The sequence below is a fragment of the Anser anser genome (assembly GCF_964211835.1).
Source record: "Anser anser genome assembly, chromosome: 18".
NCBI classification, from domain to species: domain Eukaryota; kingdom Metazoa; phylum Chordata; class Aves; order Anseriformes; family Anatidae; genus Anser; species Anser anser.
This window is the reverse complement of record NC_139739.1, coordinates 11965017-11977511: the sequence shown is the minus strand read 5'-3', so window position 1 is coordinate 11977511 and position 12495 is coordinate 11965017. Positions and strand designations below refer to the sequence as shown.

Below are 12495 nucleotides of genomic sequence, written 5' to 3'. Positions count from 1 at the left end.
CAGGAGCAGGGCTATCACCCATCCCAATAGGTCTCCAAACCAGCAAAACAAGGGGGATATTTTTCCCTCCTCTATTTTATTTTTTTGCTTCTTCCTTCGAGCTCCTTTTGCTACTTCCATGTGTCTGTGGGCCACCAGGAAACCCGAAGGGATTTAGTGCAAGCCACGACTTTTCAGCACAAGCGATCAGCCTCCGGGAGCAGGCTGGATAGTCTAATTTAAACCAGAAGGAAACAAAAATGAATAATAAGTGAGACAAGCAAGCAGACAAAAAGCAGGCTTGACATTTACATAGCGGAGTCAAGTGAACAGTTGGCAGTGTGGATTGAAGAGAGGGTTTATGTTTTTTTCATGTAATTTGAGACTCTAATGATGGACTTATGTTGCCCGCTCTTCCTTTTTTCTTACACCTTACCTACTAAAGGAGGAGTTCTTGATGGGTAAGTGGATGCTATCCGCAAGACACCAGGGAATTTATTAGAGGTCACTTGAGCGCATTAGCTATATCTTCTTCAGGGGGAAAAAAAGCACACAAAGAAGTGTCTGTATACCTTTTATTTCCAGAGGGATTTTTCTTTTTTTTTTCCTCTCCCCCCATTTTTATTTTTATTTATTAATTTTCGAAGTGCTAAGCTTGTTTATTTTGCCATTTTTTACTTTGTACAGAAGCCCTTGATTTGATTTGATTTTTACTTATTTTAGTGACATTTATTCACCCTCTTCATTAAGGAAGCTTTTAAAAAAAAACACTTATTTAAGAATTTATTTCTTTTTTTGTTCCCCCCAGAATTATGTAGTTTTTTTGTATGTATTTTCCTTTTTTTTTTTTTTTTTTTTAAATTTCCCTCCCTTTGGGTTAAATAAGGGCTTTTTCCTCTGTTACACCTTTTTTTATTTAGTTAGTTACTTTGATTGTTTGGTTGCCCGTTTACTTTGTTGAACTCTTTTGTTTAACATGAATCGCATGCTGATACTCTTTGCATGATCTCTAAATCTTCCCGTTATCATAGCAGGGGGAAAAGAAGTTTCTTCTTACTGTGGATTTCTTTCAGGGATATGTGCTTTTGTTTTCTTCTCTTTCTTCTTTTTCTTTCTTGCTTTCTTACTTTGTTTGTTTCTTTCCTTTCCTTTTGTTTCAGTGCATCATGATGGTAAAATTTCTGGGTTTATTTAAAAAAAAAAAAATCAAAGTAAAACCAAAAACGACCCCCCTTAAAAAAATGTTCAAACAATGCCAAATGGCTTTTTTGCTTTCAGATCTCTCAGTCAGGGTCTTCTGCTGACCTCTTTACCAAAACAGACAGCCCGCCTGGCAACCTAGCCAGCCAGAACGGAGAGTATCATGAATATGACTCAGGAAACGATACTTCCTCCCCTCCCTCCACTCAAACGAGCTCATCCAGGTCAAAGGACAGCCAGGAGAAAAGAAGTCTAGTCCATGATGGCTTTGGCCATGCCTTGTCGTCCGGGAAGCCCAAACTGGCCAACAGTGATAACAGCTCTGATTCAGGAAATTCCTTCACCAGTTGCTTTTCCCAGACCAAGGCGACAGCTTTGGAAAATCTGTCTCCAGATGCCCAGGGACAAGACCGAAGGTCAGTGATTACCAGCAGCTGCTGCTGGCAGCCAAATACCCGCTACGGCGTTGCTCTGTATCTCCTGCCTGCTTGCCAGTTGCAGTGGTGAGCTGGCAGGGAGGTTTTTGTGGTCTGGAGAGAGTTAGATGTAAATCAGACCCGCGGTCTTGCCAGTCTGGAGTCGGGAACCCAGCATTGAGCAACGCTTTAGCCTGAGGAGGAAGATGAAAACCCAGCCATCGCACCCCTGGGCAATGCCCGTGCCTGCTCTTCTGGCATTAATGTGGCTCGCCTGGGGTTTGGCCCTGTGCAGAGCTGTGTCCTGAGCACAGCCCTGCTCTGCTGGACACGACCGTGTCGTTGGCCCTTCTGGGCAAATTCTGGAAAGGTGCCTGAGGGGTTCCCTTGCAAATTATTTTACTGTGGGGAAGGGAAACGCGATTAATTTTCACGAAAACCATTACGGGCTGTTTTTTCACCTGTCCAACAAGACAAATCCAGTCTGTGCCTTCCGGCCTCTTTTCAGGACTGGTCCTGGGCAACCAGATAGCATTTTGTGCACGTGGGGAGCACAGGGGGAGGCAGGTGCTGTGCTGGCTATGGGATAACACAGCAGCAGCTCTGTGCACTGGGACCACGATGCTGCTGGAGCTGGAGTCAAACACAGTCTGGTGCCACAGGACATCATCAGGAGAGGGGTGTAGGTGCCAGCCTCCATCACTGCCTCCCTTTCCTGGGGATTTGCCCAGTGATGCTGAGGATGAAGGCGCTGAAGCACAAGGGCTGGTACCCAAGGCTGTGCTCAGGCAGTGGTGTTAGGGAGCAATTCCAGGCCCTCAGGTCTTAAACACCGAAAGTTAGAGCCAGGCTGTGGTCCAGGAGTGGGAAGGAGCCAGGGGAATTGGTATTAGGAAGAACAAGTCCTGAATTTTCAGTCAGAGGATACAATTTTGAGGCCCTATATACTTCTCACACCGTGACTCCAGTGGGATAACTCTGCCTTCGCATGGGTGGAGCTGGAATTGCAGCTGGCCATTGCTGTTGGTAGGCCAGCCCCGATTCACAGCCAGGACACTTCTCCTGGCAGTGCAGGGATTCACACAGGCCTCTCGAAAGGTGGTGGGACGTGCGTGCTCACACTGCTGTGCAGGCCCGGAGCCCTGGCCTTCCTTGCTGTAGGGCTTCTCCTTGCCTCGCTGCCTCCCCAGGGCCTGCAGGGCATGGGGCAGAAGAGCTGCCTGAGACTTGGCCCACAGCCTGGAGGCTGAGCTCTTGGGCTCTGACCGCACACGCTGGGCCTCCTGCAGCAGGAGCCTAGGAAATCAGGAGGTTTTTATCCCCGCTTTGGGACTGGGAGGATGGGAGTGCTGTTAGCTCATGTAAGCTGTAAGCCACGGCTTAACTGACCACCCAAATATATATGTTTTCAGAGCGTGCCTGTCCTTGTGTCTCAGCTGTTCGGAGGAGAAGAAGCGAGATTTGTCCCCGTCCCCAGCCCCCAGCTCCCCGGCAAGGCCGTGCTCCCGCAGCGAGTCGTACAGCAGCACGGGCAGGTCCTCCCCTGGCTCCAGCCGCTCCAGCCGCTCCCGCTCCTCACACCACAGGGCCTCCCCCAAGTACTCCCGAAGCAGGTCCTGCTCTTCAGGGAAGAGGTAAGGCCAGTGCAAACGGCTGTCTCTGTGACCCTGGGCAACGTCCAGCCCCTTGCAGGCTGTCAGACTCCTTGAGGAAGTGGGTGAAAGGGTTTGTGTGTGTGCGTAGGGAGCCACATAGCTCCTGCAATATGGGACATCTCTTCCCCCCATTAGCCTAGATAAGGAGGAATCTGGACCTGTCTCATCTTCCAGCATCTTTAATTCATGTGTTTATTCTCTATCCCCAGGTCTTCTTCACGGTCCCCCAGCTATTCCTCCAAATCCTGCAAAAAAAGTCCTGGAAGCAGGAGTTCAAAGCCTCGCCGGAGCCCCAGTTATTCCCGCTACAGCCCTAGCAGGTACATCTATCTCTGCATGTGATAATTGCTGCCTCATGCATTCCCACTGCCTCTATCGCTTGCTTGTACTCCAGCCTGCTTTCTGGGTCCCTCTGTCAGCCCCAAACTGCTCCCCAGGCTTCCTCACTAGGTGCTTCAGGCACCCCAATACTCCTCACCCGAGTGAAGGAGGAGCAGGGAGACACGGAGCAAGGTTTCTATCAGCATGTTATGTTGGCCTGCAGCCCTATGGAAATGTCTTCCCATTTATTGCCCCAGAGCTGGTGCTGGTAGCAGAGGAAAGAGCCCAGCAGTGAGCCTTTTGCTTTCTGTGGCAAGAGGGGATTTCCTATAGCCGAAGAATAACCACCCTGCATTGATTCAGGGGAATTTCACTCTGAAACGTCCCGCTTTCAGGGCAGGGAGGGAGGCTGGTATATCCCCAGCACTGAAGCATCACAGCACCTCATACTCAGAGCGTACGGCGTGCGAGGCGGCTCTTCCTCCGCTCCGACCTGCTGCGAAGGACGCGCTGCTCGGCAGAGTGCACCGATGGCTGCTCGGTGATGTTTGCCAGGGCCTCGTGCAAGTAGGAGGTGCCTCACAGGAAAACCCGGGGAGTGCCCTCCCTGTCGTGCTGGGGGCCAGCAACGGGGCTGTGAGCAGCGGGCAGAGCGTTAGGCTCCAGCCGGGTCTGCCCGTGGCTTCCATCATCCAAGAAGCCCACAGCAGCCAGCAGCACACCCCTGCGGCGGGGCTGCAGCCCTTGTCAGAGAGAAATCTTAGTGCAGCAGGGAAAGACGCTCTGCTTTTCAGGGCTGCAGCTCTGCCAAAGAGGTGTCAGGCCCTGCGAAGTGTCCCTGCTGTGTGGGCAGATGCCAGGTACCCTCGTGCTGGCGCTCGTTCAGCCATGCAAGGGGAAGCACGGTCCAGGCGACTCTGCTCACTCCACACCCTGCAGAAGACACGCATCTCACAGCTCAGCCCCGGAGATGCCTTTGGGCAGCTTTTTTTTTTTCTGGTAACATCTCTGCTGCTGAGCATACTGTGAACATTTGGCACCCTTAAATGTTACATTCCCCGGGGCTTGATTCCTGCAAGCTGCGACAGTCCCTGCTCTGCCGTAGGAGAACGTTTCCTGTGTGCAGGGCCCGGGCTCCTGGTCTGTAACGTAGCGCTTTGCAGATGGCACCGAGCAGGGAACGGGGTGTATGAAATCATCTGTGTTCTGCAGAAGGGCCTGTGCTGACGTGTACGGCAATTTAACAAAAGATAAAACCATAGCAACCCCGACACTCCTTCTGGCGAGCCGTGCGGAGCCGCGCGGCCCTGCAGGGATACCTGGGGCCCTCGGCGCGCGTGGGGCCCACTGGCAGGGCTGTGCTCGCCCGGTTTTGCAGCACAGCCAGCAAGAGCAGCTTTAGCAGAGCTGTGGAAATACCGAGCACAGCTACAGGAACGGGTACGGGGAAACCATCTTAGCTCAGCAGCGTGGGGCAGCCAGGAGGCTGCTGAATCCTCCAGGCAGCCCAGAATCGGTCGGTGTCTGTCTGTCAGGCCGGATGAGCGTCTCACTGCCCGGCTGATTGTGTGTGCAGGGCTGATGCCACCAGAGCACTGAGCTTTAGGGTGTTCCCTTTCGGAGCTGCGTGCCTTTGTGGGTCATTTTCTGTGCATTCAACCCCCACCCAGCCAACTGCACCTGCACGAGCCCAGCGCTGACTGTTCCCAACCTTCCCTAGGGACCGTGAGCGAGAGCACAAGTACGGCTCCAGCGAGAAGGAGTCGCACAGGGAGCGTGACCGGCGGCGGCGGTGCTCCTACTCGCCCCTGAGGAAACGCAGGAGAGACTCCCCCAGCCACCTGGAAGCTCGGCGCATCACGAGGTACGGGGACATTCTGCGACACAGGCCTGTGCTTCGGAGGGAGGCAGGTTCAGCTGTCCCTGCTGGGGGACGTGGGCTGTCCTCTGGTCCCAGCCCTTGCCAGTGGAGGTTGCTCCAGCCGGAGACCGGTTCCCCTGAGCCTGATCAGCAGGCCCGTCCGCCACTCCTAGAGCTTCAGGATTTCCAGCTAGAGGTGGAGAGAGGATTCAGGGGTCTTGTTTACAGCCACTGAAGAAGGCAGATGAAGTCAGAGCAGGGACTTGCCCATCAGATAAGAGATGCATCCCCCTACAGGCGTTTTGCTTTGCCCTCTCCTGTGGTAGATGTCCCGGGTACAGAGAACCTGTAGCCCTCAAGCTGAGGGCTTCTGGGGACAGCATCAGGCAGAGCCCAGCCTCAGACTTGGTGCTTGGGGCGTTCCCCAGGGCCCTGGAAGTGGGTGGCTGGAATCCCAAAGCCTGTCAGATACCTACTTTATTTCTTTTAAATAAACAAATAAGCTGGGAGGCTGTCGTACGGCATAAACAGTGCTTTTTGGAGATTTAGGCAGTAAATCTGTCCTGGCGTTCCTGGTAATCCACATCTTTTTGTCCCCACAGTGCCCGCAAACGCCCCATCCCCTACTATCGGCCCAGTCCTTCCTCCTCCAGCAGCGCCAGCAGCTATTCCTCTTGGTACAGCACCTTTAGCCGCTCCCCCAGCCGGAGCCGGAGCTACTCCAGCTCCCGGACGAGCCGGAGCCGCAGCTGGAGCAGCAGCAGCGGGGAGGGTAGGAGCCGCAGCCGCAGCTCAGGCCCCAGGAGCAGCCGCAGCCGGAGCAGGAGCTCTGAGTCAGGAGGCAGCTCCGACAGCCTGCGGCGCTAGGGAGTGCCGCCGAGGGCTCGCACGCTGCAGGCACCTCCGAATTCCTGGCATTCTCCACGTCCTTCCCACCTACCCGGCCATCAATAGCAATCACCCCGATACCGATGCGATGGCAGCACCAGGTCTCCCTTCCCCACTTCGGACAGAGTAAGAGGCCGCGTGCACCCGGCGCAGCCTCTTCGCCGCCTTGCAGAGAGGATGGATCTGTCCCGGCTCCCCCAGCCGGGGCTGGAAGAAGGGTCAGTGCCCTGCGGAGAGCCTGTTACAACAGACCTGCTCCATCCTCACCAACATCCCCCGTCTCCCCATCACCACCGTCCGCCGAGAGCCACCAGCTGGTCCAAAGGAAGAATTCATCTCCTTGCTCTTCTCCTGCCAAACTGGTAGCCAGCAGATTAATTTCCCTTGGAGGAAGAGACACATTTAGGGAGGAATTTGCTGGGAAGCTTTGGTGATGAGTGGGGGTGGCCTGTCATAACCAAGGCAAATATCAGGTCCCATGGGTGTCTCCCCCAGAGTTTCTGCCTGCTCTGCAGCAGGCCTCTTCCATGAGAATATTTATTTATTGCCATAAGCCAGGCTCTGCTATAAATAGAAGGCTAGAAATCCCTCCTGATGTTAGTTCCCGGGGGAAAAAAAAAAAAGCTCCTGCCCTTTCCTACCAGGTTCATCTTTCGCAGGGTCATTCTGTTTCCCTCCAGCACTGTGACTCGTGAACGCACTGCTGAGGTCTGAAGCAGATTTGGGAGTGGGGAGTCGGTGCCACAGCGTGAGAGGTGAGGCTGTGGGGTTCCCTTCTTGGAGGACTCTCTTGCAGTCTGGGGACAGTTCAGGTTTTTCTAAGGGTTCCTTGATCTCTGAGAGCAAGGTGGGACTGGGAGGAGACAAGGGCGCTGGGTTAACTCCAGCGGGGTACCCGCAGTGGGGTGTAGGGGGAGCACACGGGGTCAGAAGGGCGCTGTGTGAGCCAGGTGATCCCAGCTCCCCGTTCTCATAACAGACAGCAGTTGTCAATAGAAGGAGGGTTTGGGGAAATAATTTCTCCTTGAGACGCTCAGGCTCCCCTTGAAGGCAGGATCAGCAGCCCCAGCACTCCAAGCATAAGACAAGAGGACATTTTCCCTCCCTGGCACTACGCAGCTGAAAAGGCTCTGCTCTCAGCTCCGACCACGGGGTGACCGAGCAGCCCCCAGACACACGGCGCAGGGTCTGGCCTCCCCCAGCGCTCCATCGCTCCGAGGCTCTTCCCTCCGCAGCTGCAGCAGGGTACACGGGACCCCGGTTTGGTGCTGGGGGGACGGAGCGGCGTGGGGGGGACAGGAAGGGCCCCCACTAATTGCCTGTTTTTCCCAGGAGGGCCCTGCCTGCCTGGGCGGCCCTGCGGTTTTGTCTCCCTGCCAGGCTTGCCAGCCCAGCTGCCTGCGCAATTACTGTGTTTTGCAGGGTAACAAAGGCTTCTCCCAGCACAGGCTGAGCTGGTGCTGAGGATTTTCTTTCTCTTACAACACCTGGCTGCTTAGAGACGCTAATTTAGGCTTAAGACTTCCCTCCCTCCCTTTTTCCATCCCCTCCCCTTCCATCCTGCGTGATTATTAACAAGTTTGGGCTTAATGAGTCAAGGAGGTGTGTCACGTAAGTGTCACAGAAAAGGGCTAAGGGGAGCCAGCATCTGCTGGAGGAGGAGAGGGCTTAGAAAGAAAAGCAAACTCACCGGATAAAGAGTTACCCAGGGCCCTGCTCCTGCTGGCAGCAGGTAAAGGGGCCAAGCTGTGAGCAGACGGAAGACAAACACAGCCTGGATGATTGCCTTATCAAGCAAATAAGCGTGTTATCTGTTGGAAAAAACAGTAGCGAGGGTTATACTTCTACCTGGCTGGTACACGGGGAGGCTTGATGCCAGGGGTCCCCTTTTCCCAGTCTCCTTCCCACTGCTGGTCCCCCTTGCCCTGTGCCTTCCAGCCCAAGCCCCGCTTATTTCCCGGTCCCCCTGCCTTGTTCCGTGGGGGTAGTCTGAGGGTGGCTGAGGCACGGAGCTGGGCGCTGGGCTGGGCTCCTGGGGCTGCTCGGTGGGGAGGCATCCAGCTCCTGGGAGGGCCCTTCCTAGGGCACAGAGAAGCGCGTTCCTGGCAGGGCTGAGCAAACCCAGGGGGCTGTGGCTGAGGATCGAAGACAGGGTGTTCGTGCAGCAGGGTGCTGCTTCCTTCCCCTGCCCTGGGCCCGGCAGCAGCCCCTTGGCCATCTTCTGCGGTGAGCTCCCTTCTCGTAAAGGGCTGAAAACCTCAAGCTTCTCCCCCAGAGAGTCTCTCCCAGTTTGGCATTTGTGTGCCCCGTCGTGCTCCGTACAAGACCTGATCGCAGTGACTGGAGACCCAACCCCAAATGCACCGGTGCACGGAGAGTTGCCTCCTGCCCGAGTACCCCTGAAGACACACTTGCGTCCGCAGCAAGGCAGCAGCGAGCCAGGCGGGCAAAAACCAGGAAAGAAATGAAGAGCTTTGGGCAACCGGTGTAAATATCCAAACCCAACACTGACTTGAGTTCCTCGTGGCTGGGGACGGACGAACAAACACCGCGTCGGGGGCAGTGGCACATGCCGACAGCGGGACGGGAGGTGACCGGTCCGGCTGACCCGCACCTCCAGGACTGCCTCCGCCTGCACAGTCCATGGCAGCTAAACGCTCCTGGGGTTTCCCAAGTGACTCGCGTTGGAGCAAACCGCTTTATTTATTTATTTATTTATTTATTATTATTCTATTTTTAATTGTACGTCCGAATGGATGCAGGTGGTCGCCGTTACCAATATTTATTTATTGTATTTTTTGGGAGGGGGAGGTTGTGGGGGGAGGGACAATAAGTTATTTTCGGATCTGTTTGCCTGTTCTGAACGTCTCCGTGTCGCTGCTGTTGTGTAGAGGTTCTCGCAGCGCCTGCCTCTCGGCCAGGGGTGGCTGCTTTGCGGGCCGGGCTCCAGCTGCTGCTGGCCCTGCTTCCCCCGGCCCCGCTGCCGAAACCGGGCTGCTCGGCACCGCTCCGCCGGCTTCCCTGGGAGGAGGACGCCGTCGCCAGGGCGCCCTGGTGTTTATCGCCGCGCCTTGACCCACCCATGGAAAAACTGAAGAAGTCAGACCGTGAGAGAGCGAGCTGTCTGCGGGAGGTGCTTGCAAAATCCAGCCTCCGGTGACAGGACCTAACCGTCTGCGTGTACACGTGTGTGTGTGTGTATGTGTATGTGCCGATGTGCATATACATGTATGTTTCCCTCAGTGGTATTTATCTCTTTATTTTTTAACTTATTTAAGGTTTTCCAGTACAATCCAGACCATCAACCTCCCTGTCAGTGGACAACTGGGTTTTCTGTCAGTTTGCGAGAAGCCCGTGAGCTTTTCTGTCTCTGTGCCTTTTGCCAGTGCTTCTTTTATTTATTTATTTTTTTTTGCATTTTCACTCATTCGTTGCTGTTATGGGATTTTTTGCTCTGTGTCCGGCATCCCAGACTGCTGCCGTCTGCGAGGAGCAGCTTCCAGCTGGCGGGCAGCTCGGTCCTTTTGGTGCAGGTGAATCGCTGCTCATCGGCAGCCGCTGCACCCAGGACCAGCTGGGGCCTCACCGAGAGCAGCAAGGCTTTGGGGGAATCTCTCTGCCACCTTTTGGAAGCACTGTCTCAAAGGGTAGAGTTCTCTTTCCTCATTCAAGGGCTCCTTCCTGCCCGTGATTTTGTTTCCGTCCCAAGCACCCTGGTTGCCTTTCCACGGCAGAGCACGCGACACAGCACCCACAGCACACGTGTCCCCCTGGGACGCTCCCTGCTCCCTGGACCAGCCTTGTCTTGGGGTTCCTCCTCTCCCACCCCATGCATCGGGGCCAGATTCCAGCAAATCCAGCCCAATCCCCCTGTGGTTTTGCTGAAAAGTGCAGAGGAGGGAGACTTCAAAGCACCGTTGTGTTATTTCACCACGGGTTGCAGCACTCGCTTGTGCTCTGCTTTATGTTGACTGCAACTTTTCTCAATGTTTTTGTTGTTCTGGGGGACTGACGTTGTACCAAACCTGTCTGCAACAGCCAATCAACGTTATTTTGCTATGCATTGTACATATATTGAAAAGGCTGAGAGGACTCAGCCTCTTACTTAATATTTATTTCTCCTATTTATTGAGCATTACTTAGGAAAACTATTTGGGTCTTGCCATTGGGTCCAGGAACGTTTGAGCCTTTTGCATGCAGCGAGGTGCGCCGTATACACTGGAGAGAGGTGACTAACCACGGGGGCTGGCCTCTGCCAGCTCGGGAGCATGTGCCAGATCAACGAGGCTCATTGGGAGCTCAACCACCAGAGATTTAGGGAGAAATATCAGGGCTGCGGAGCTCACTCCTGTCCTCTCCCAAGCGCTGCAATGAGCAGGAGCTGGCTGCAGGCATCGCTCCCTTCTGTGAAACAAAGGTATTTGTTTGAAGTAGGATATTTGCTTGAGAAAGGGATGGATTTAGGTGCCTAACTGAAGTCTTTGCCCTTTAGTGTCCAGTGGGGCTTTATTATCTCTGTACTCAAGGATGGATAATTCCTGTGACTTTTGCTGCTACCTGGAGGTTTGCACAGGATCAGGAGGGTCTCCGAAGCACCGCTACATCTGCTGTTGCAGCAACAGCTTCACGGTAAAGCAGCCTGACTTCTGGGCTGTTGCTTAGAGAACAGCACCCCGAGCCCCACCAGGGCAGCTCTCCATGTTCAAAATCCAGGGAATGGGGAGATTTAGAACAAAAGCCAAGATCGGAGAAAAGCTGCCAGGGAAACAGTGTCCCTGTTTTCTCACCTGTTGGTCGATTCCTTACCAAATTACACCGGTGCATCTGTTCATTTGACTCCATTGTAAAACTACCTTTGCTTTCCATGGAAATGCATACTGTATTCTTTAGTCTTCCTGGGGTATTTGAGTTGTTAGCCTGTTTAGAAAAAGGGTTCCAATAAAGATTCAGATGGTATCTGGTTCTCATCACAGCCCCGTTTCTCATGTTCCTTTTGGATGCGGCTGGGTGTGGCAGGATATTTTGGGTTCTTTCAGCTGCTCGGTGGGGTAGGACATGTGCCTACACTCTCAGCTGCTGAGAACTGGGTCCTCAGGGCACGGACTGGAGCAGAAACAGTTGTTTGGGTTCCTGCCAGCTCTCCTTTCCTCGCTGGGCCAGGCTTTTGCTGCCCTTTGCCATGGGATTTGGGTGCCCCGCAGTTCAGCCACCACTAGCGCAAGCCAGAAACGCAGCTGTTGCACCAGGGGGGTCAGGGTTTGGGGGCTCCACAGGGAGGATGCCCCTCACCTGGGGATGCTTCTCAGGGCCAGATGTGAGCGCTGGTCGTGGCACCGGGCTGAGCCCCGATGGAAGCTCATATGTGCACCCGGGAAGGCTCCGGCCATGGAACAGACAACAGGGACACGGGGCAGCGTCCCCATGTCCCTCGGCAGATGGGTGGCCGTGCCGCGCTCCCCAGAGCTGACGTGGCGCTGCTGGCAGCCGCGGGGCCGGCTGGGCGGTGGGAGGCGACTGGGAGGTTTGGAGTGACAACAGGAGCTAAATCGGGATGGCCCCGGAGAGGGACGTGTGACTAATAGGGATAAACAAGGCGACAAGGCGAATTCCTGGCCGGGGAGGGAGGATGGCCTGGAGCTACTGGGGAGATGTGGGACTGAGGATGTGGGGAGGCTCCTGGAAATGCAGCAGGGATGGTGGTGGCCATGGGGCTGCCCTAAGCCTCCCCGAGGCTCAGCCCCTCTTCCCGTGGGCCTGTGTCACCCCCAGGACACCTGTGTCACCCCGACTGGGGGGAGCCCTCAGCCAGGCAGGACAAAGGGACAGAGAAGGACGCTTTGGCCTCTTCTGGCAGCTGCCTCCCTGCTCCTCCCAGGCATCTCCAGGGCGTCCCCTTTGGTCCCCAGAGAGCCCCCGCCATGCCTGGCCGTGCCCCCACGCACGCAGTGGTGCAGGAGCCGGGGGATGAGCAGGGGAAGCGGCCGTTCCCTACGCCAGCAAAGGCAGCTCCCTCCCCAGCGGTACCGCGTCGGCGCAGCGTGATTAATGCCGTCAGAGTGACCAGCAGCTGAGTTGCTGCACGGCCTGCAGCGCGTTACAGCCTCCCTGCTGCAATTAGTGCCATCGAGTCCATTAGAAAAATTGCAGATGCTGGAGAGCAGGAGCGTGAGGCAGA

General features: G+C 55.1%; 1 protein-coding gene across 1 annotated transcript in view; it reads left to right on the top strand.

The window, feature by feature from the left end:
• The window catches only part of SRRM4 (serine/arginine repetitive matrix 4), a 37667-nt gene extending 26375 nt beyond the window's left edge, over positions 1–11292 (top strand). Inside the window, exons 9-13 of the mRNA XM_083803791.1 lie at positions 1258–1595; positions 3008–3229; positions 3460–3570; positions 5292–5435; positions 6035–11292. Of these exons, the coding sequence (XP_083659917.1) occupies positions 1258–1595; positions 3008–3229; positions 3460–3570; positions 5292–5435; positions 6035–6299 (1080 nt within the window). The 3' untranslated portion in view covers positions 6300–11292. The remainder of the gene's footprint in view (positions 1–1257; positions 1596–3007; positions 3230–3459; positions 3571–5291; positions 5436–6034) is intronic.
• Positions 11293–12495: the final 1203 nt, after the last annotated feature.